A 24034-nucleotide genomic window follows, 5' to 3' on the forward strand; every position below is an offset into this window, starting at 1 on the left:
AAAGCTTATTCTGTCAGGATATTCTATAGAACAAACTAAGAAATTCTACCATGAAATGTTTTATTCAGTTTATTTGACAAACATGGGAGATGACTCTATCTCACTAACAAGTCTGTAAAGCCATAGAGATGCCCACACTTTGTTCAGTAAATTGGGAGATAGCAATGTCATAATGTTAATGTTATGAACTCAAAACAATGCAACAAATAAGTGTGAAAATGATGGTCAACAAAAATATGCATACATTTTATTTCCAAAACTCTCAAAATAGGTATACTCAGTCAATGAAGGACTAGTCAGTTAAATACATGTGTACATGTAGGTCAATTGTTTTGAATTAAAACATGTTTTTTAATTCACTATTTTTTGTATTATTAACAACAAAAATATTAAATACTAGACTGTCTTCTTGCTTTATATCCTGAATATTTAAATTTAACACCGAAAACTTTCGGTACATGTATATTTTTCTTCTTTTTTCTGTCACCCTTACATGACTTTATAACATAAACAAGGGACAAAATTGTCACAAAACCAGGTTTTCATTGTGAAAAAAAATCTGATAAAGGGAGAAAACTCAAACTGAACTTTTGAAATGACCAAAAAAAAATAACCCCCTTTGTAAGTTTTTTGTTTTTTTTAAATCTATTTTTAGTCGTGGCGACCTTGACCTTGGAGATATCGACGTAATTATTTCGCGCGACACACCGTCCAATGATGGTGAACAAATGTGCCAAATGATTTTAAAATCTGACGATGAACGACATAGTTATGGCTCGGACAAGCTCATTTATGGCCATTTTTGACCTTTGAACTCAAAGTGTGACCTTGACCTTGGAGATATCGACGTAATTATTTCGCGCGACACACCGTCCAATGATGGTGAACAAATGTGCCACATGATTTTAAAATCTGACAATGAATGACATAGTTATGGCCCGGACAAGCTTATTCCGCCAGCCCGCCAGCCAGCCCGCCAGCCAGCCAGCCAGCCAGCCCGCCCGCATTCGCCAATCTAATAACCAGTTTTTTCCTTCGGAAAACCTGGTTAATAAATGGACAACTATATATGAATATTGTTCTAATTAAACAGCCCTTTCTCTAATTAAAATTCACAATTATTTACCCGGTACTTAAAACTTTTGGTATATTTTTGCATGAAATACATATCTGCCAAAACTTTGTCATCTTTAGCCTTTCTTATAGCAATATTATTCACTTGAACTGTTAAGTACAATAAATTTGTAACAGTATTTTAATGCAACATTCCTCAGCTCGCACTTTACTTTGCTTCTTCTGCTGCAAGCTTCTTGGCCTTCTTTTTCTGTTTCTTCAGGGCATCTATCTCCTCCAGATTCCTCTTGGGCAGCAACTTGGAGATGACCCCGTAACCCACCGTGCTTGCCCCGTCTCGCAGCGTGAACCGGTCTCCTTCAAGCATAGGCAGCCCTGTCCGGAATACGAGCCTCATTATCGCGTTCTCCCCAGGCATAATCATCTCAGCATTTGGAATCTCAATATCGGCCGGAACTGCGAAACTTTTGTCGTACACCACCAGCTGCTGCAAGGGCATCAAAGGTCTTTTTCGACCCCCTTCCTCAGGTTTCAGGAGATATACTTGCGCTTCGATATAGTTGTACATGTTGAAGAGACCCGGCTTGCTGAGAACCATGCCCCGCTTAACCTCTTCCCTTTTGACTCCCTTAACGAGACACCCCATTTGGTCCCCTGCCTCTCCTCGGTCTAACATCTGTCGAAACATTTCGATACCTTGTATAGTTCCCTTGAATCTTTTGTCGAACCCTACAATCTCACAGGCATCCCCTTTCTTTATCACACCCTGCTCTAACTTTCCAGTCAGCACAGTACCACGGCCTGTGATGTTGACGGCCGATTCTACAGCGAGATAAAAATCTTTGTCCAAGTCTCTCTTTGGCAATTCCAAGTATTCATCAACATATTTTAACAGTTCAAGCACTTTCTCCTTTCCTAACTTTTCATTTTCACCGTTCAGGGCATTCAAAGCCGATCCCTTGATCATGGGTGTGTTGTCACCGTCAAAACCGAACTCATTCAAAAGTTCACGGATTTCCATTTCCACCAAGTCGACCATTTCAACATCAGCTGCATCGACCTTGTTGATGAAGACCACCATTTTTTTGATGCCGATCTGTTTGGCCAGAATGAGATGTTCACGGGTCTGGGGCATCATGCCATCAGTGGCTGCGACCACAAGAATGCATCCATCCATCTGAGCTGCCCCTGAAATACATAATGTTAACAGGATAGAAACTAACTTTTTACGGTATGTTGCCCAGATAAGTACTATCATAATTGCTTGGGCAAAACATAAATAGCCCAGAACCAGGAACACATCATAATTATCTACTGCATCAGTGTCTGTTCTAGACCGCAAGATTCGTGCTATTTGTCCAAATATTGTGCACATTTTCAGTATGTGTGTGAGAAAATATGGGCGCTCAACATCCAGGAGTATTTTTTAAAGATCATAGCTACATGTATATCGACTTTTGCCGAAAATTTTGAGAGCCGATTAATTATCGTCAGTCATTTACATGTATACTTATGAGTACTGCATATTGGTGGGTATGACAAATCGATGTAATCCATAACATGCCGAATGTCTGCCCCAAAACTTGTTAGTTCCGGTGCTGATTGTTTACAAGTTTTTTCCCACTGTTTCATAAACAAAACAAGGGCTGTTTGTAAAACATGCATGCCCCCCTAAATGGGCTATAAGTTGTAGTAGCAGCCATTGTGTGAATACGTTTTTTGTCACTGTGAACAATGGTGGTGGTGGTGGTGGTGGTGGTGGTGGTGGTGGTCGTCGTAGTCGTAGTAGTCGTCGTCGTAGTAGTCGTCGTCGTCGTCATCGTCGTAGTAGTAGTAGTAGTATTAGTATAAGTAGTAGTAGTAGTAGTAGTAGTATTCGTATTAGTATTAGTAGTAGTAGTAGTAGTAGTAGTACAATAACAATACTTAAGAATGATCAAATGGGAAAAGGTAACCTAGCACTGGCAGTAAATATGGGGCTCATTTACAGGTCATATTTGGAATCTCTGCTGTAAAATGAGATTTTAAATGAATTTAAGGGAGGCAAATGCTGTAACAAAAAGAACATGCATAAACGGTAGTTGTTTCCCTTGTTTGAACCATGCTAAATCCTTAAAATGCCTATTTCCAGTAACTGTGACCTTCACCTGTGACCTTGACCTTTGACCTAGTGACCTCAAAATCAATAGGGGTCATCTGTGAGTCATGAATAATGTACCTATGAAGTTTCATGATCCTAGGCCCAAGCGTTCTTGAGTTATCATCCGGAAACCACCTGGTGGACGGACCGACAGACAGACAGACAGACAGACCGACATGAGCAAAGCAATATACCCCCTCTTCTTCGAAGGGGGGCATAAATATCCTGTACATGTAAATGGCCTATCTATGGGTAAATAGGTTATCATTTATAACAAAACGCAATGTCATTCACAAAATCGTGCACAACTGTACGAATTTTGTTAAGGATTGAGAAAGTTTGTCACGATTTTAGATTGCTATTTTTAGATAGAAACATGCCATAGTAAACTGAAATAGTAAACATGGTGATGCACGTGTTAAACGGTGCTGTATTTTTACACATGGGCATGCTACTACGATTATGATAACTCGCTCAAACTTCTTAGATCTACCAGTCAATTGAAATAAAAAGTTGTTTTTGTCTCAAATATTTTTACCTGGGTGTTTCCAATTTATTAATATCTTTTTATTTTTAGTTGCCCGTCATCCCCAAATTTGAGCTGAAGAGAAGTCGTTGTACAAATTGTTAAAACTACTTTGACATTGACATGCCCCCCCCCCTGCTTCTGAAAAGTCCCCCCTATTTTTCATTTCTAGAATAGTCACTGTGCATACTTTTAAGTAATAAAATCAGCCAACTACATGTATATAACATGGCTGACATGACTGAATGCATAATGCCCATCTTCTTTCTTTAAAAGCATACAGTGATTTACTGTGAGGAAAATGGTTAAAGCTTTTCTTAAAAGATTGTTGCCCAGTCGGACTACCATGTTTTGAAATTGCAAATAAATGAAAAACAACAACACTGTAATGCAACTCCAGAGTAACAATATCAGATGTTGATAATAACAATGTTTCATCGCCATCCAAATATATTGACGCAAACCTGGTTCAGTCCGAAGTAAGTTGCCCTATGAAACCTGTGGTTTAGAATCCTGATTTAGACAGTGAAAGCCCTCAAGATTGGCTTCAGTTGAAAGAGTGTTTACTTTAACCCATTTATGCCTAGTGGACTCTCCAATCCTTCTAAATTTGATCAATTTATTTCCAAAATTAGGGATGTCTGGTATATTTATTTCTATATTTAGAATACTTCTTACAGAACTTCCTTTAAGCAAACAGCGCAGACCCTGATGGGACACCGTGTATCAGGGTCTACACTGTTTGCCAAGGCCTTTTCTCTAGAAGCTAGGCATAAAAACGGGTTAATGAGGGGAAGAATTCGTCTAGCGGATAGGGCTAATATTCGGCGGGTCTCAAAGAAGGAAAAAAAACCTGACCATGTCTTTTTAGTTGTTCTTGAATGCTCTGAGCTTGTATGGACATGCATTCAGCTTAAGAGTTCTTTTTTATAAAACAAAATTCCATGGCAAAAAATTAAGTCTCAAGTTTGTCAATAATATACAAATTCAATCAACCTAATACATTGTAACAGACACAATACGGTATTATACCTATTCACATCGACATCAATTAGCGTGTTTATTATTGATAAATGCCCGAAACAAAAGCTGATAAAAAACTTTATTAAACCGAAAACTGAAGTTTTGACTAGACGATTCAATCTACAACAAAATTTATCTTAAGAAGGTTCCAGAGATAGTCAGTGTAGCACAATTGGTTGATTAGACACAAGATCCATCTTGCCGAGCATTCTAGAGATAGTGTTGTTTACACAAGCATGTTTTCAAATTCGGAATACTTGGCGTTTTATGAGTACATACGTACTGCTCAGCGTTCTTCTTGATTAAACCAAATCAAAATAACAAGTCTCAAGTTTGTCTATAAATTCGAATTCGATCAACCTAAAACAGCGTAGCAAACACAATACCTGTTATCATCGATATCAATTTACGTGTTGTTTGTGGATAAATGCTCAAAACAAAAAGTTTATAAAAAAACAAGATGTGTTTATGATGTTTGACCTTGAAGGATGACCTTGACCTTGTGAAGGATGACCTTGACCTTGACCTTTAACCACTCAAAATGTACAGCTCCATGAGATACACATGCATGCCAAATATCAAGTTGCTATCTTCAATATTGCAAAAGTATTCATAAAATAAGCGATTTGGGCCACATATATTTGACCTCTGACCTTGAAGGATGACCTTGACCTTTCACCACTCAAAATGTGCAGCTCCATGAGATGCACATGCATGCCAAATATCAAGTTGCTATCTTCAATATTGCAAAAGTATTTATAAAATAAGCGATTTGGGCCACATATATTTGACCTCTGACCTTGAAGGATGACCTTGATTTGACCTTTCACCACTTAAAATGTGCAGCTCCATGAGATACACATGCATGCCAAATATCAAGTTGCTATCTTCAATATTGCAAAAGTATTCATAAAATGAGCGATTTTGGCCACATATATTTGACCTCTGACCTTGAAGGATGACCTTGACCTTGACCTTTCACCACTCAAAATGTGCAGCTTCATGAGATACACATGCATGCCAAATATGAAGTTGCTATCTTCAAAATAGCAAAAGTTATTGCAAAATGTTAAAGTTGGCGCAAACAGACCAACAGACAGGGCAAAAACAATATGTCCCCCACTACTATAGTGGGGGACATAAAAACTGATTCAAACTGAAAGTGGAAATTCTGAATTGACAATTCGATCTATCTTACGGAGGTTACGTAGAAAGTTGGTGTATTATGATAGGTTGATTAGACACAACATCTATCTCAACGGGGATTCAGAGATAATAGATAGCGTATTTTTTAATTCAGATTTTTCGAAATACATCACATCCCATAAGTTGTTTTAATTTTCACATTAGTGATAATTATATACATGATCTGTTTGTGTTCATTTATGCCAGAAAATAGTTTATGTTGCAAATATTACCAATTAAACTACCGCCCGGATTTCGGGCGGGAGACTTGACATCAAACATGCCGTAACCAGTTGCAACTCCCAGCGACCCAAAGGGTCAATAGCTGGGAGTTTGATTATTGCAACTAGTGTTTTCCACTGCAAAAACTTACTTTTGTGAACCTTTGATGTGTTTGAAACTTAGATTAATATCATTATCCTGCGACCACACAGAATCAAGTAAGTTGTTTTAATTTGAGCATTAAGGATAAATTAATGATCTGTTAGCGTTAATTTGATGTTGCTAATTTTACCAATTATTGAACCCGCTTAATTGGCAGAGTTTCAATGAAAAATATTTTTACCAGTTACAGTACAGGCACCGTGTACTTAAACAAACGCCGCTCGCCGTGGTGTTCATCTCACTGTGTTCGCTTACCACTATGAACCCCGCGATGGGTGTTCAGATCAAATGTCGCGGTGGCTGTTTGCCATAAGGCATAAGGCGAAAACCGCGAACCCATAATATCTACCGCGGTGTTCATCGTGTACGATAAAAATAAAATAATTGAACATAAATGTTTTGTATTGATCCCTTTCATTTAAAAGTGATAATTAATAATGTTTAATAGTGTTTTCTGTCTTTTTAAACGCCGCGTATAAAAGAAAACTGTGTTCGCACCTAGCTGTAGGATACCTCACCGAGGAGTGATAATTGCGTGTTTGATTATTCAATTAACAGTTTGAAGCCATGGAGAACTCATAACTGATTGTAGTAATCGTATTATCCCGAGTCTTTGGATTCCCCAATACATACGTGTCAACTGTCTCAATCGCATACATGCAACTTCTCCCATCTTTTCCCATTACTCAATAATCCCATACATGTATATGCCTGATTTCAATTTTTAAAAGCAAATTATGGGTGGGTAATATAGACAACAAGAATGTCAACAGTGCCCCAGATAATTATTTGGGAAATAGGGTTATCACCCATTGATTTTAAAATATAGGGTGATTTTGGTTTTGAAATAGGGTGAAATGAGTTATAAAAATTCATACCATAAAACGCATGTATGTCGTAAATAATTTGATCAGATGCTGTAATTAACTATGAAATCTAGTTTGCAGAGTGTTTGAATAACTTTGACTGTTTTCCTGCTCATTCATCCAGAAGCTTGCTGAATAAAAGCGACGTCGCATTACAATAATAATTGCAAATAGGATATACCAAAAATGAGCAAAGAATTTTCGATTGAAGCTATGGTAACGTACGCATCGAATTATAGGAATTTGCGTAAAAATCGAATTGGTTGCGTTTTTAATACGCATGATATTGTATTTCTTTGCGTTTTTTTAATATTTTAATAGGGTGAAAGACGCAGATTTGCAGCTTATCTGGGGCACTGTGTCAATAACACAAACGTTCACAATTTTTGAAAGTATCAAATGAATTTCGGCATATAATTCTATTTAAAGAATTGATGAAATAAGCACCCAATCAGGACTGTTGTATTCCAACATGCGTTAATCACCTGACACGGTTTGCACCCGTCGTGTACAGCTATTTTCGGTTACAACTTCTACATAAAATAAATGAATTTCTTTGTCCTGATAAAAAGCGCGCGAAAATTGGCGTGGGTGTATTTATTTGTAAATAAAAATTTGGAAGCGGGTACAACTACAACATTGAGATCATTTAATTTCCATTAAAAGTTTCGTTGTGAATTTCAAGTTAACTACCATGGTACAGTCTCAGCCAAACATGGCCGGACCGACGGTCATGTCCTGTAAAATTTTGTAAGGTCCGGCCTGTCGGTCAAATATACAGGACTGATTGTCCGTTAAAAAAGAGAACAAATTCTTTGGTTTGTATAGGTTTGTTAACGGCTCTGAAAGTTTCTGAGGTGCAAAAATAGCGATAGCGTCTTTATACACGTGCTTTTCCGTACCAACGCTCTTTCTGCTGACAGAATTTTCCGAGGGCACCTGATTGGTCTATTTTTATGCATCTTACAAATGCAGGTCAGGATGGTCCAAATCCATGACGGCCTAGTCGCTTAACAAGATAATCATAAACCTGATTATTAAAATCTAAATGATACAGATATCATATACACATGCTTTTCCGTACCAACGCTCTTTCTGCTGACAAAATTTTCCGAGGGCACCTGATTGGTCTATTTTTATGCATCTTACGAATGCGGGTCAGGATGGTCCAAATCCATGACGGCCTAGTCGCTTAACATGATAATCATAAACCTGATTATTAAAATTTTAATGACACAGATATCAATTTGTATGGTTGTAATAGCGATAGTAATGTATAATAATGATCATTGTCATTCGAACCGTTATTATCTTGGCTGTCAATGTCCATGCATGAAAAAGACTGGTTGCCATTTATTGAGGCCGTTGTTGGTTTAGGCCGTATTGATCAGACTAGTATCTGACATGCGCGCTGTGACGTAACAAGTTAAATACTAGAGCTTTGTCACAGACGTGACGTATACCCCCAAGTGCCGCATTGACACAGACTATTTTGCATGCTGTCTTCACAAAACAAGAGAATCAAATTTATGGCGATTTTTAAGAATTATAATGCCATAATCAATTATGGCCATTTCGACCTTTGAACTCTTGAATTCTTTTGCATGACATGCCGTCCAAATTTATGGCCATTTTTTTACTTTTGAACTCCTAGTGTGACCTAGACCTTTGAGTTATCGACATAATTCTTTCGCATGACACATCATCCAATGATTGTGAACAAATATACCAGGTATTTTTTAAATTTCACAATAAATGACATAGTTATGGCCCGGACAAGATCATTTTTGACCTTTGAACTCACAGCGTGACCTTGACGTTGCAGATATCGACGTAATTCTTTCGCGCTACACACCGTCCAATAATGGTTAACAACTGTGCCAAATGATTTTAAAATCTCACAATAAAAAAAACATACATGTAGTTATGACCTGGACAAGCTCATTTATGGCCATTTTTGACCTTTGAACTAAAAGTTTGACCTTGACCTTGGAGTTATCGATGTAATTCTTTCGCGCGACACACCGTCCAATGATGGTGAACAAATATGCCAAATGATTTTAAAATCTCACAATGAATGACATAGTTATGGCCCGGACAAGCTCATTTATGGCCATTTTTGACCTTTGAACTCGAAGTGTGACCTTGACCTTGGAGATATCGACGTAATTCTTTCGTGCAACACACCGTCCAATGATGGTGAACAAATGTTCTAAATGATTTTAAAATCTCACAATGAACGACATAGTTATTGCCCAGACAAGCTCATTTATGGCCATTTTTAATCTTTGAACTCAAAGTGTGACCTTGACCTTTGAGATATTGACGTAATTCTTTCACGCGACAGACCGTCCCATGATGGTTAACAAATTTACCAAATGATTTTAAAATCTCACAATAAATGATAAAGTTATGGCCCGGACAAGCAGTTGACCCTTGAACTCCAAGTGTGACCTTGACCTTGGAGATATCAACGTACCTTTTTCACGCGACACACCGTCCCATGATGGTGAACAAATGTACCAAGTTATTTTAAAATCTAACGATAAATGACATAGTTATGGTCCGGACAAACTTTCGGTTTAAAACACACTAAGTGACCCGTGACCTAGTTTTTGACCCGGCATGACCCATATTAAAACTTGACCTATACATCATCAAAATACAACTTGTGACCAAGTTTGGTGAAGATCGGATGAAATTTTGGGAAAGACCGACAGACAGACAAAGTGACTCCTATATAGCCCCCAATTACCAATGGTAATGGGGGTATAATTATATTAAATATTAGTATGCAAAATATTATACGCATTAGAAAATTGAAAACAACAAAAATTAAATTGGTTTAAATTCCTACTATAAGCAACATCTTATATACAAAGAGACCAGCTAATTCATGAATTAGCGAATACATGCTTCAGAACGATATCAGATGGCCAACACAGATGGTTATTATAAATAACATCATAACCGACCAGAATAACACACCAAGTTAATTAATCATTGCTTATCACGTTAATATAACATGCCTTATGCAGTGATTTTTTTTGCTTTTTTGTTACAGCCAGTGTCATTTTGATTGGGAAAATTAGCGCGATAAACCATGAAATTGGGAAAAATAGCGCGATAAACCATGAAATTGGGAAACATTAAGCATTATCAGGGCTCAACATTAACGGTTGTCCGATTGCCCCTGGCAAGTAAAAGTTGGGTCCGGGCAAGTTATTTTATAATCTAGTTGTCCGCCCGGGCAAGTGCAAAAAGAAAAAAGAAGAACGTGTGTTTCCGTGGTTAAATAGTACAAATAATCACAAACAATTTGCCTAATGCACGAATTTACCTGGGCGATTGTTGTTTGCGGAAGTCCGAACTAACTAAGCATGGTGCGCTTGCATTTCCAAACTTATTTTTAGAAACACCGTAAATGGCTTGGGTTTCCAAACATCGGCTTTCAAATGCTATTGTGTTTATCTTTTTCATTACTATTCAGTTACAAATAACATCGTTGGTAATTAAACGACTAAAATTATAACTATATAAAAACAACAACAAATAGCTTCGGTATCTACATATTTCATATTTTGCGACATACATTTTCAAAAATCTTTAACTTTACGTCAATTGACATTTTTGTTACGGTTCACATGTTCAATGTTGTTTACAGTACTGTTAGCAGACGAAAAATGTCTAGTTTATTTTGCTTCGGCTTTACAAGTAACTTTAAGTCTGCAAAATCCAATGAAAAATGCACAGAAAAATCATCCGAAAGTGCCAAAAAGTGCGAATTGAAACGAAAACGCAACTTTTTACCATAATGGAAAAGTGAGTTTGAATGGTTGAGATATGATAAATCGTTAGGAGCAATGTTTAATAATCAAATATTGGCACAAATCTACATTTAGACTTTAATTAGACTTTAATTACTGTAAAAATTTTGTTAAATGTGCAAAAATAAAAAAAGGTTTTGTGGTGTATCATTTTGATCTTTATTAAAACATATGAGGTTTACAGTTAATGGTTTACAGTTAATGTGATATTTCATGTTTGGGCAAGTGACTTTACATTCAGAGCAAGTAGATTTTCTAAGTACTTGCCCGGCAGGGCAAGTTGGTTTTAAGGTTAATGTTGAGCCCTGCTCTATGGTTTGAACCTAGGTAAATATAATATTGACAGCTTGAAAACACTTAGTTATCAATTTTTAAGTATTTGGGAGCATAAAATCAAATACACCAATTTCCCAATTTGAGGGTTTTACGACTTGATTTTTCCCAATTTTCAGGCTATCACGACTCAATTTTTCCCAATTGGACCGGTACGGTTAATTTTCCCAATTGGACAAAAAAAATCGCTGTAGGGGAAGACGCCGACTATCTTAGTAAAAAACAACTCCTGCACATACATGTAATATCTACATGTATTGCATGATTGTCTTTTGTACATGTACATTTAAAACGCGTGAATGACCCTTGCAGACAAGTGTTTAGAGTGCATGGCTGCGCAGCATCACGGTGATCACTGGTGTTCCCGTTAACGATAGTGTGAAATCACGTTAATTTCGGTTGTTCTCTGAACACCGTGGTCAGTAATGTGTCCGTTCCCCGCGAAATGTCACCCATCGGGAAAAGTGAACACCGCGGACAGGCGTTTTTGTTTTTGTTTAAGTACATGGTGCCTGTACTGTACAACTCCAAGCAACCCAGAGCGTCAATAGCTGGATTATTGCAACTACATAGATGGACCCTGATCATGGGTATATGTTTTTAAACATTTTAACCTCTTCTCTACTATTATTAAAAAAAAACACTATCAAACCTGTGATCATGTTCTTTATGTAATCCTGATGACCTGGACAATCAACATGGCCATAGTGTCTATTTTCCGTCTCGTAATCAACAATGGTGGCATTGATTGTGATACCTCGCGACTTCTCTTCTGGAGAACTGTCAATTTGGTCGTATCTCAGAAACTTTGCCAATTTCTTTGATTCTAAAACTTTCGTAATTGCAGCTGTCAAGGTCGTTTTCCCATGATCGACATGGCCGATTGTGCCAATATTCATATGGGGTTTATCACGTTTGTACGTGGCTTTAGCGGCGGTGCTGGGTCCCGCTGCTGCAAACCGAGTGAGCGCTGTGACGCAGAAATATCTGTTTATGTTATAACTAGCTATATTCAGCGTAACCGGCGTGTTTGTCGGCAACAGCAACCTGCGAAACACATGGGTGGCCATTTTGGATTTCGCACATGCGCGGCGCGTAAAATTATCACGTTATGATTTCTAGAAAGAGAAAGTCGTCGGAAATACAAATTGTGGGCCTAGTCGTGTTCATAATTATCATTTTATCATTATAAGTACAATGGACATTTAAAAAGGTTTTTTAATTAAGCTTAACAATGTAGCTAATTATTGTTCATCGTGTTTGTCCCAGTAGTAAGGCAATTTACTGCCCCCAGGTCTAAATTAAGACCCTGTAATGAAAATGAATATTTGTTGTATATTTATTGTTTATAAACTGAACAGAAGAATCCCCCTGACGTTCTTGGTGAAAATAGGCGCGTGTCAATCGTGTATTTCACAAAATCACAGAGTTGAGAAACGACGCATTTGGACAAATCTTTTAGCATCGTAACAAACTGAGATTCTGCCATACAATTTTGTTCATGTGTGGTATTTTAATCTAGCCTTAGGATCGTGAGCCTTTAAGCTTTTACAGCTTGCTGAAACAACTGCATATAGTACTATAAGTCACGTACTAGACTGATTAAACCTAGCAAAACAGCATGACAAAACAAATAAATATCGAAGTTTTAAAAGTACAACAACCTCAGACCCGTTTGCAATTAAAAATCATAAATGCAAGTCTTTCGCTGATTTATTTCGCTTCTCATTTATGTCATTAAAACAAATCAAGAGCGATTTGAAGTCTTATCGCAACAAATACAATCGAACAAAAGCTAAGTGATTTCATACATATATATTTAGTCTTTCAAGTAAAACATACAACAAGCATACATATACAGGACCGGTAATCTTAAGATCTTATCTGAAAACCATATTTTTGTGGGATTGGTCATTTGCTTGTACACGAATTAAATATATCCGGTACAAACATGTGAACTTAAGAACAAAGTAATGCATGTAGAAGAAAATTCAAGTGCATACAAAGTGATTTTAACTCGGTGACTACTGTAGAATCAATGAATTGCGGTGGGCTTATGCCCGTTGTTTTTACTTTAAGCAATATTACTACTTGTAATTTTGCCTGCAACAAAGTTATCGTTTCTTAGTGTTTTGCTTTACAATCGGGTTAAAAAAAGATAGATATATGTATCCAAGTCTTTCGAGAATGCTTAGTTTGTTACTATATATACGCCTTTTAAAAGATGGTGCGTGTAATGAGAAAATCCGTGGCGGGCGGGCGTCAAGGAGAACGAAGTTTGCTATTCAAATCGGATCATCATGACCATTTTGGCACTAGTTCGATAACCAGCCCGATCACTAAGAGGGGCCTTTTCACGTGTTGGTAAATTGACAAAATTGAAAAAAGTTGTTTCAGATTTGCAAATTTTCGTTTTAGTTATGATATTTGTGAGGAAACAGTAATACTGAACATTTATCATGCTATAATATAGCCATTATATGCATCTTTTGACGATTTAAAAACCTGAAAATTATAAAGCGTTGCAACGCGAAACGATTGAAAAATTAGGAGAGTTCTGTTGTTTTTTTTATATTTTGTGAAACTACGAAGATCGCTTATATGTAGTATAAAATACGTCTGTTATACATACTTGGCAGTATGCCTGAGCGGTCTAATTGGTAGAGGGGTCAGTGGTTCGAGCCCTGCTGAGGTTTACTTTTTTAAATTTTATTCTTGATTTTTTACTGGAGCTTTTTAGATCCAATGTTTACATGTATCAATATACAACATTTAATGGCATACTTCAAAACATGCCAAAATCTGCGAAAAGGCCCCTTGAAAGCATTTTTAAACTATGACCCTTAAATTATTAAACAATAGCAACATACAAATGGCACGTTATCTTGCTCAAACAGTTTTAATATTATCATTATGAATCATTGCAATAATGATTAAAGACATAATATATCTGCAAAATTCTATAAGCACCCGATTTGCATGATGCAATTCTGCATTATTGTCACTGAATTATTACAAAATGTCAAAAGCTCCAACCGTTAGATCGGATCATCATGGGACTTGATGATAATCATTGTGGTTCGATAACCATCCGGCTCGCATGATGCACTGCTGAATTATTGACATTAACATAATTAAAATGGTCTTATTAAACCTGTACGTCCGCCTTAACTCAAACAGTTTACACCAGGTCATCCTAAAACCTTGTGATACTTTTTATGGGCATATTAACTCAAGATCTATAACCAGGCCAGATCGTATTAAGCACTTCTAAATTATGGCCACTTAATTATTTTTAATTGCCAAATCAAACCTGTCTATCATTTAACTCAACTAGTTATCGTCATCAAATTTGGTCAAAATGTTAGTGGGAATAAAAAAGGGGTCGACACATTTCCGCGAAGTCGCGGATTCCCGCAATTTCGACTAGGGTAATTTTTTAGGTTGATATAAATCCGACGATAAATATTCTGTGCTAAGTATTTAACGTAAATAAATACATCCTCCACAGATTTCTGTAACTCTGAACTTAAAGAAAATCTTTTTTTCTAATTACATAAATTGCAGTGGAGTTTTATACAAAACTAGTATGAATATGGTTTATATGGTTTATATTTTAAATGACAACAAAGACAATTGAAAATAATGATATAAAATCATTAATAATATCAAAAGCATTTGAACCCAGCATCCCAACGTGGTGTATAATTGTGGCTGGGATTCAGTAAGAGAGGTGCTCGGAACCAGTCATATATCTGCTCGGAGTCTACCATATCTCAGGGGTCGCAAGCTTGATCCCCGTTTACCCTTACCTAACTACTCTTCTTGCTCGTGGACGTTTAGTCGAGCTGCGATGTACTTAGCGCGTGGCACCGGGCGGTAAAAGATCAATGGTCGTCGCCTGTGTGTCGCCTAATCATCACTAATATATAACTAACCCAACGAACAAGTCTTCTGGCTGCGATCTTACATGCTGAACAATTAAACTGAGTACTAAAGTGTGACTTTGAGGCAGAAATGAGAGTTATTGCCGATACTATAATAAGCATGCATATTCGCGATATCAATTTCACTGTTTAACTTTGACAGTTCCTCCTACCAGTAGTTTTGTTACCTCCCCTATATCAACAAGTCCAAGGCAACTGTACCTACATTACCGAAGCCAACGTAACGTATGTCTAGTTTCGATCCTACATACTATAATGTGAATTTATTTCCATTTCTTCATGTTTAACCGAACTTTCCTCTAATTATACAGTTTTGGGAATATTGAATGGTTATATGTCGAGATGGCAGTTTTATTGTAACGTTACTACGATATCGACAGTCTCAATAGTGTTCATCTACCAAAATCCCAAATGCGATAACATATAATTGCATATGCATGCAAGTTCTTTAAATATACACACGCATGTTTTTAAATACAAATGGCACTATGAAAACTGAATATTGCTTGCGGTCGTACATCTGTCCGATAAACATAAAATTAACCCATTTATGCCTAGCGTCTTGAAAAAAAGGCCTTGGCAAACAGCGTAGACCCAGATGAGACGCCGCATGATGCGGCGTCTCATCAGGGTCTGCGCTGTTTGCTTTAAGGAATTTCTGTAAGAAATATTCTAAATATACAAATAAATATACTAGACATCCCTAATTTTGGAAATAAATTGATCCAATTTTGCAGGATGGGAAAGTCCACTAGGCATAAATGGGTTAAGGTTTGAGTGACGGTCAATATTGTGCGGCTTAATGACGTGCTTTCGCGGTATGGCTGAACTCTTGCTTATTCGTCTATTTGCCCACAACTTGACGTTAACCATGGTCTTTTATGTGATTCGGTTTCTCTCTGAATGCTCGCAGCAGAATTTGTGAACGTACATGAGTTTTGTCAACCAACAGTATTAACAAAAACGTACAATTTCAGCCTGATTATGATATCTCTCTATATTGAGGCCTATTTACACGTGTAATCGAAGAATCATCGAAATGATATTGATAAAAGTACTTCTAGTCTTAGAGATATGGAAATTAATTCGTGACCTGTATTATATAAGATAAGGAAATTCGTGACAAGAACATGATCTTAAAGATATAGCAATTGTTCTGATACAATTTCAAAGCTGTTCATAAGACATCTAGGTATTTTTGAACGAGTAAGTTGTGTTTATAAACACTTCTGTTCTACGAAAAAAAATACAGGTGCATGTTGGATATATGCACATGTTCGTTTATTTTTTCTAAAATAATCTGCTTATATCTGCATTTTGCTATACGATTTTTTTTCTAATTTAACAATTTGTGAATGTAACTCGTCATCGTATTTTCCTTTTTCTCAAACGTTCATAGCCAGTCATGAGATCTCAGTTGTTCGCCCTCGTGGTATTACTCAGTTGCCTCGCGGCCTCCGGGTCACTGCTCGACCTTCTCAAAGTAATCCATAGCAGCCCACTCTTTGCGGTATGTATCTGTTATTTTGCATTGACTAGTCAATGACTATGATCCCAGATTTGTTAATTTTACGTTCCATTTCTTCTTAAAGAGGCCTTTTCACAAATTTTTGCATGTTTTGAAGTTTGTCATTAAATGCTTTATATTGTTTTTGTAAACATTGGAAATAAAAAGCTCCAGTAAAAAATCGAGAATAAAATTTTAAAAAAGGAAATAAAAAGTAACCCTCAACTGGGCTCGAACCACTGACCCCTGGAGTCCTACAGTAAAAGTGTGTACGATTTAGACCACTCGGCCATCGGCGCTCACGCAATGTAGAAAGTATTCTATACTTTATATAAAAAATCCTTGTAGTTTCAAAAAATATAACGACTACAACAGAACTCTCCAAATTATTCAATCGTTGCGCGTTGCAACGCTTTATAACTTTCAGGTTTGTAATTCGTCAAAAGATGCATATATTGGCTATTTTAGAGCATGGTAAATGTTCAGTATTACTGTTTCCTCACAAATATCATAACTAAAACGAAAATTTGCGAATCTGAAACAACTTTTTTTAATTTTGTCAATTTACCAAAACGTGAAAAGGCCCCTTTAATAATGTTCGTGTGTATTATGTTTAATATATGTAACTGAAGAGCTATCGGCTAAATGCGAGGTCTTCAGTTCTGAGCTGCGAGGGCTCTGCAATGACCACTCCAGGCTCACCAAAGTTTTGTTCCTAATCAGAGTAAATGTCGTGTATTTGTTTTAGTGCTGCTCCAATTGCTTTGTTCGTTTCATCAGCAAGAAGAATTCCGTTCAATGATAATGTTTCATGCCTACTGGTACATCTTAGGTTTCACTTTGTTTATATGTATATGTGCTAGAATGCGTTTGTTTAACTCTTTCAGTGCTGGAACCGAATTTTGAAGGCCTTTGCAAACAGTTTGGATCCAGATGAGAGGCCACATAACGTGGCGTCTCATCAGGATCCAATCTGTTTGCTATTCTGATAGTATTTTTTGAAAAAATCGAAGAGAATGCTAATTTTAGAAATTCAGCAGACGACATTTTAACAGACGACAAATTTCCCAGCATGCAAAGGGTTAAAACCAATGGTGGTGTTGTTTTGCATCAAAATTATACAATTTATATATGTAAAATGTTAAACGTTTCCACACCTGTTGATGTTTTAGTTGTTATTCTGTGACGTTTAAAGGGTAACGAGTTCTCAACGGGTATTAGCCCCAAGTTATGTGCATTGACTGTTTCAAGGAGGTCACTCAATTGTTCCTCATTTTATGTTTACTGGTTTGATGTTGGTATTGTGCTGTTGTCGTGATATTTTTACATTATCGATCACTTGTCTTAAATAATACTCAAACATAATACCAGTGGATGGTAGCACACATTTTTCTTCTTATATTTTCCGCAGTTAATATATGACGCACATTTTTAATCCATTTATGCCTTGTGTCCTAGAAAAAAGGCCTTGGCAAACAGCGTAGACCCAGATGAGACGCCGCATGATGCGGCGTCTCATCAGGGTCTGCGCTGTTTGCTTAAAGGAATTTCTGTAAGAAATATTCTTAATATAGAAATAAATATACTAGACATCCCTTATTTTGGAAATAGATTGATACAAATTAGAAGGATGGGAGAGTCCACTAGGCATAAATGGGTTAATTTTATAATGTTTAAGACCATGTCTCCCGGCGAGCAACTGGTATTGGTTGAGTTGTTTGCGGAGACGGAGGCAGGCGAGCTCCATAACTACATCAACCATGTCGGCTTCTCTACTGTCCTAGCCGTTATTGCAAGTAAGAGATACAATGGTGTTTCCATAACTACATCAACCATGTCGGCTTCTCTACTGTCCTAGCCGTTATTGCAAGTTAGAGATACAATGGTGTTTCCATAACTACCTGTACATCAACCATGTCGGTTTCTCTACTGTCCTAGCCGTTATTGCAAGTAAGAGATACAATGGTGTTTCCATAACTACATCAACCATGTCGGCTTCTCTACTGTCCTAGCCGTTATTGCAAGTTAGAGATACAATGGTGTTTCCACAACTACATCAACCATGTCGGCTTCTCTACTGTCCTAGCCGTTATTGCAAGTAAGTCAACCATGTCGGCTTCTCTACTGTCCTAGCCGTTATTGCAAGTAAGTCAACCATGTCGGCTTCTCTAATGTCTAGCCGTTATTGCAAGTAAGAGATACAATGGTGTTTCCATAACTACATTAACCATGTCGGCTTCTCTTCTGTCCTAGCCTTTATTGCAAGTAAGAGATACACTGGTGTTTCCATAACTACAACAACCATGTCGGCTTCTCTACTGTCCTAGCCGTTATTGAAAGTAAGAGATACACTCATGTTTGTGAGACCGATATCTTATATATTTTTAAATACATAGCTGATTCTTTCTTACAAATGCTAGAACTTGGATTCTGAACATAATGCTTAAAATTATCAACGCGGCAGTTTGATTCACTGGCTTAACGGTCATTGCAAGCAGGAGAATTTTGTGCAATCGATTTAGTTTGTTTGAGAATAAAACAATATTTAACTGATTTGTTCTTAAAAATAATTTGCTTAAACCGCATGACTATATTATCAAGTTTGAGTTCTCCATTGTCTCCACTATATTAAGGGTCTTTGAAAGTTAGTGAGATAAATATTTTACAAACGTGTTTGTTTCATTTAGAATAATGTATATCGTTAACTGATACTTTATTGATATTGATTTGCGTTTGAACTTCATGGATAAATAGACACGGTAAGGTTCTCTACTGTCCTAAGCGATTTAGTTGTATTATAAAAAGACATGTATCTTAAGCTGATAACTTCCCAAAAATAACTTCTTTACTATGTCGTTTTTCCAGTTATCCTAGCGGTCACTGCAAGTAGATGAGCGCATTTTGTTGCTGTTTTATTAAAGTACCGGAAAGTCGACAGTATGGTCGCACTTGCCGTTTTTAGCTTAAACCATTTGATTTGCAGAGCCATGACCGACTCTGCTAGATTTTAAATTCAATTAATCAAGAATTATCGTAGGTGATACTCAATAAGTGAGTTTTGTGTTGCGTTGCGTCATTTCTGTGTTGTTTCTGGAACTGTATTTTATGCAAGAAATATAAACAAAAGAAGCAAGACCTTTATTCAAACACGGAATATCAACGAGTACAATTATTAGTACGTGCCTAATTATGGAATATTCATTTACTTTTCGTTCTTTCTTTAAGAGCTGCCCGACAACGAGTCGCACGGACTGACACAGTATCTCATCGCGGTAGGAATCTTTCAAATGTGACTTTTTCGGCGTAGCTATCTTACCCATTTTTATCTAAATTAATAGCCAATAGAATGTTGAAGAACATTTGAGTCAGTCGACGGGAATAAATACTATTAAATCCAAACATCGCATATGAGGATTGGTGATTTATCAAACCAAACTCTGTCTGGATAGCCTTTTCTCGAGATAATTGGGGAACAATTTGTAGATATTTGTAGCTTGTTATTTTTATTACTGTTGTTTGCTATTTGTAATATCAAAAGGCGCATTTTGCATTAAATGAAGTTATTTTCACAATGAGCTCTCAATGCGAAGCATTGGAAGTTGTCATTTTATTATGAAAACAATGCCACAATTACGCCGTTAGGTACATGATATATTTTAAATATATGATATTGGTAATATAATAAGGTATTTATTGTTCAGTTTGTGTTAGATTATCTGAAGAATTCTAGTGATATTTGTGTTAATGTTAGCATTTTTTTTTATAACTGCGTTTTCATTCGTTCTTTTAACTAATCTATTATCTCTTATGAAATTCACATCTTATCTATACTGAAAGGGATGAAGTTGAATTGTGTTTTAATAAATACGTTTTAATATCCACTCATATGAAATTAATGTGTTCATTTCTTAACAAAGTATAGTAATAATAAAACTCCACGAACATTTTCAGAAGAGAGATTCTTGAAAACATATGGTTGTCTTTATTTCCAGACAAGTGGTATACCTAAACAATACACGCAAATGCATTCAACACAACATACAAATAGTTAATTTGAAAGCTGTTGTGAACAAATACAGGTGTGGATCCGATTCATGTTTTGTTTTAAATCAAAACAAAACTGCACAATAATTAAGTAAATGTTGACAGTCATGTGCGTTTTGATTATGTTTATAATGTACAGCAACGTTATCTCTTTCAGGAGTTGAATAAAGAGGAACATCACACTGCGAAATCGGTATGATAAGGCCAGTTACAAATAGCTCTTACTTTAGCGGCCACAGTTTTCATTTTCAATATCTTCTCCTTGTTTCCGGAAAAATGCCCTTTAGTGTAATTACATAGTTGTTTCGTTGAAGAAATTATAGGGTAATCATTTACCAGATAATTAACATCACATTTAGTTCCGGCTTGACTTTTAAGAAAAACAATAACGACTTTTCAACAAGGATCTAGTTTACAATAAAAACAGTTCGTCAAATGTTTACACTGTACTGAGGTCTGTTTAATAAAGAATCGTTTATGGGTTATTCGGACCGGGTAGACTAGAGTACTTTTCAGGGATAGATAATCCAGAATACTAGTATGTGAAGGTTAACTGAATTCAGTACTTTGTAAACATGGCAAAAATCCAAATTAGCCATTATTAAATGTAACACATTTGCATTTTGTTGGTATCAATTAGGGGTCGACCGTGGGGCGACGTGACCTGGTTACAGTCCTCGCGGCCGCCCGGCAAGACCCGGCTTTCCAGCATCTGCAGGCAGATCAACAACAGCTCATCCTGACGACTTTGACCCACGCCGAATCATTGAACCTGACCAAGTTTATCAATCAAATCGGATATGGGACCATCTTGTCTGTCATTGACAGTAATTAACGTTTGTATAAGTCTTTGAACTTCAACATGTTTGTCAACTCGGTCGGATATGGAACCAGTATTGTCTCTTATTGACAGTTAGTAAAGTTTGAAAAACGCTTTTGAACTCCACTAAGTGTGTCGAGGTAGGAAACTATTTTATACGTCTTTGAACCTTACTATAAGTTGTTAACAGGTTGGATATTGAACCATAGTTTCTCTCACTGGAAGTAATTGGTAGCTGTAATATGAGTCTTTAAACATCATACAGTTTGTTAAACAGGTTATATATTTAGCCAACTCAATCTCGCATTGACTCGTAAGCTTGCAACGTTTGTGTAAGTCTTTAAGTATCAGACATTTTGTAGCCTGGTCAAATACGGAACCCTATTTTCTCTCATTGACAAGTACGTTTCTTTTGTAAGTCTTTAAACCTCATCAATCAGGTCGGACATAAAATCATATTGTGTCTCATGGGCAGCAAATATCGTTTGTAGATTTAAAACCAAATCACGTTTGCCGACATTGCCGGTTAAGAAACCATCTTGTTTCTTAATGACAGTGATTAACGCTGTAAGTCTTTGAACATCATTAAGTTTGTAAACAATCTAAGATATGGAGCTAGCTTATCTCTCATTGATAGAAAATAACCGTTGTATATGTCTTTGAACTGAACCAATACATCTTGTATGCCATTTACAAGTAATGACTGTTATCATATTTATTACAAATCGTTGAACCTTACCTGAAATGAAACAATTTACAAAGTAATGTCTAGTATTGTAAAAAACGTTGGCCTGTCAAGTCCAATATGAAGCAATAATTCCTTTTTTATCAAAACATATTTGTAAATATCTAACTTTATAAACAAATTAGAATTGACCCATAAATCGAATAAGGTAACTTAGCCATTTTTCTTCCAGTTAACAGTAAGCGCTTCTAAAGTGTTTGATGGTTTGTTCAAAAGTCATCCAGCAAGTCTGTCTATTAATAAAGATGAGTTTAACGAAGAATACTAAATTAAGTATTTTCTTTGGAATTAAATTGAATATTGCTTGAAGATACATACTAGCAGTTCACATTAATAGATTGAACCGATTGTTCTTATAACTCGTTCATTATCATTTAACATTTATACCCGAATCATTTACTCTCAGCATAGTCATTTTGATATATTTTTCAATATAATATCTTACAGATCAACTTATACAGTCACTTACCATTCTATTGGTCTTCGTAATCTTAATTATATGTGAACACAATTATTGCATGAAAACAGTTCACGTTAATACTCGTACTATGTAAAAATATTTTACATATTTTGCCAAATATATATCAATCTCAGAGAATATTGTCAATCACAAATAAATGAACTTACTTGTTTTATTTATTACAGTAATACCAGAACCAGAAAGACACATGTTCGAAGCTTATCTGATTCAGGTAACGTAATACTTAATTTCATTAATACGTAATACTTAAGTTCATTATACGTAATACTTAATTTCGTTAATACGTACACATTAATTTCATTAATACGTAATACTTAATTTCATTACAACATGTTAACACCAAATTAAATAAAACATTAAAGGCATACATTTGAACACTGTGATTATTTGTATGAAATAAAAATACATTCCATGTGATTATTCAAAGAATTTAAAAACACTCTACATGATTATTTTAAGTGGTCACAATTAAATGAGTGCTTTCCAAACGGTTCTGAATGAAATAAAAGGTACCAGGTAACACCAGGTAACACTCTTGCCATTCAATAGTGTCACGGAAATAAAATGCCCTGGTTTATTTCCAAAAGTAAACTGCGTCACGATAATGCATGCATGTATGCCTTTGCTAAGTAAAAACATACGGTTGAAAATTGCGATTGAGCTAATGTGACGCCATATATATATTTTCTGTGTGAGCCACACTTTGCCCTTGCTATTTATAGCATTTGGAGTACGAAAAGAAAATATTGGAACACATCATCGGAAAGTAAATGGTTGACAACAACAACAACTTGGAAATTCTAATCGGCAACAACAACAACAACAGTAATAACATCAGCAACAAGGGCAACAACACAATCTCAAAATTTTGTGATGTAATGTACATCATTATTAATAAAATGCAATTGAAATTTGCGTGAAATCATTTGTGTGCGTGTTAATATTCGCCGTCGTTTATTGGTAGTACATTCCTTCCTCCCTTGCGATTTACTGACCCAGTACTCAGAGGGGGTAATCACGTGACAAACAAGATGGCGACGTCCATGCCGAGGCAGGTATTTTTCGTCGTTTTATGCTCTTTATTACTTGTATTATTATTTTTTATTCCGGTCACTTTCCAGCCATATTAGGA

General features: G+C 36.3%; 2 protein-coding genes across 3 annotated transcripts; one reads left to right on the plus strand and one right to left on the minus strand.

The window, feature by feature from the left end:
- Nucleotides 1–43: 43 nt before the first annotated feature.
- On the minus strand, nt 44–12465 carry LOC127880982 (elongation factor Tu-like). Of its 2 annotated transcripts, XR_008049846.1 has the most exons (3): nt 12011–12465; nt 828–2262; nt 44–665 (listed from the first exon to the last, which is right to left on the minus strand). XR_008049846.1 is itself a non-coding variant. In XM_052428537.1 (2 exons), the coding sequence occupies exons 1-2, from the start codon at nt 12426–12428 to the stop codon at nt 1283–1285; spliced, it is 1398 nt and encodes a 465-aa protein (XP_052284497.1). In that variant the 5' UTR covers nt 12429–12465; the 3' UTR covers nt 44–1282. The 2 variants fall into 2 exon arrangements, 1 of the variants encoding a protein (XP_052284497.1); XM_052428537.1 differs by having other exon boundaries at nt 44–2262.
- A 3016-nt stretch (nt 12466–15481) lies between these two features.
- On the plus strand, nt 15482–23827 carry LOC127882418 (uncharacterized). Its single transcript, XM_052431049.1, has 8 exons — nt 15482–15530; nt 16705–16815; nt 18491–18608; nt 20038–20084; nt 21014–21049; nt 21497–21683; nt 23067–23113; nt 23625–23827. Exons 2-8 carry the CDS (start codon nt 16711–16713, stop codon nt 23670–23672), a joined length of 588 nt encoding a protein of 195 aa, XP_052287009.1. The 5' UTR covers nt 15482–15530; nt 16705–16710; the 3' UTR covers nt 23673–23827.
- The last annotated feature ends 207 nt before the right edge of the window (nt 23828–24034 follow it).

The sequence above is a fragment of the Dreissena polymorpha genome, chromosome 5, assembly GCF_020536995.1.
Source record: "Dreissena polymorpha isolate Duluth1 chromosome 5, UMN_Dpol_1.0, whole genome shotgun sequence".
NCBI classification, from domain to species: Eukaryota; Metazoa; Mollusca; class Bivalvia; order Myida; family Dreissenidae; genus Dreissena; species Dreissena polymorpha.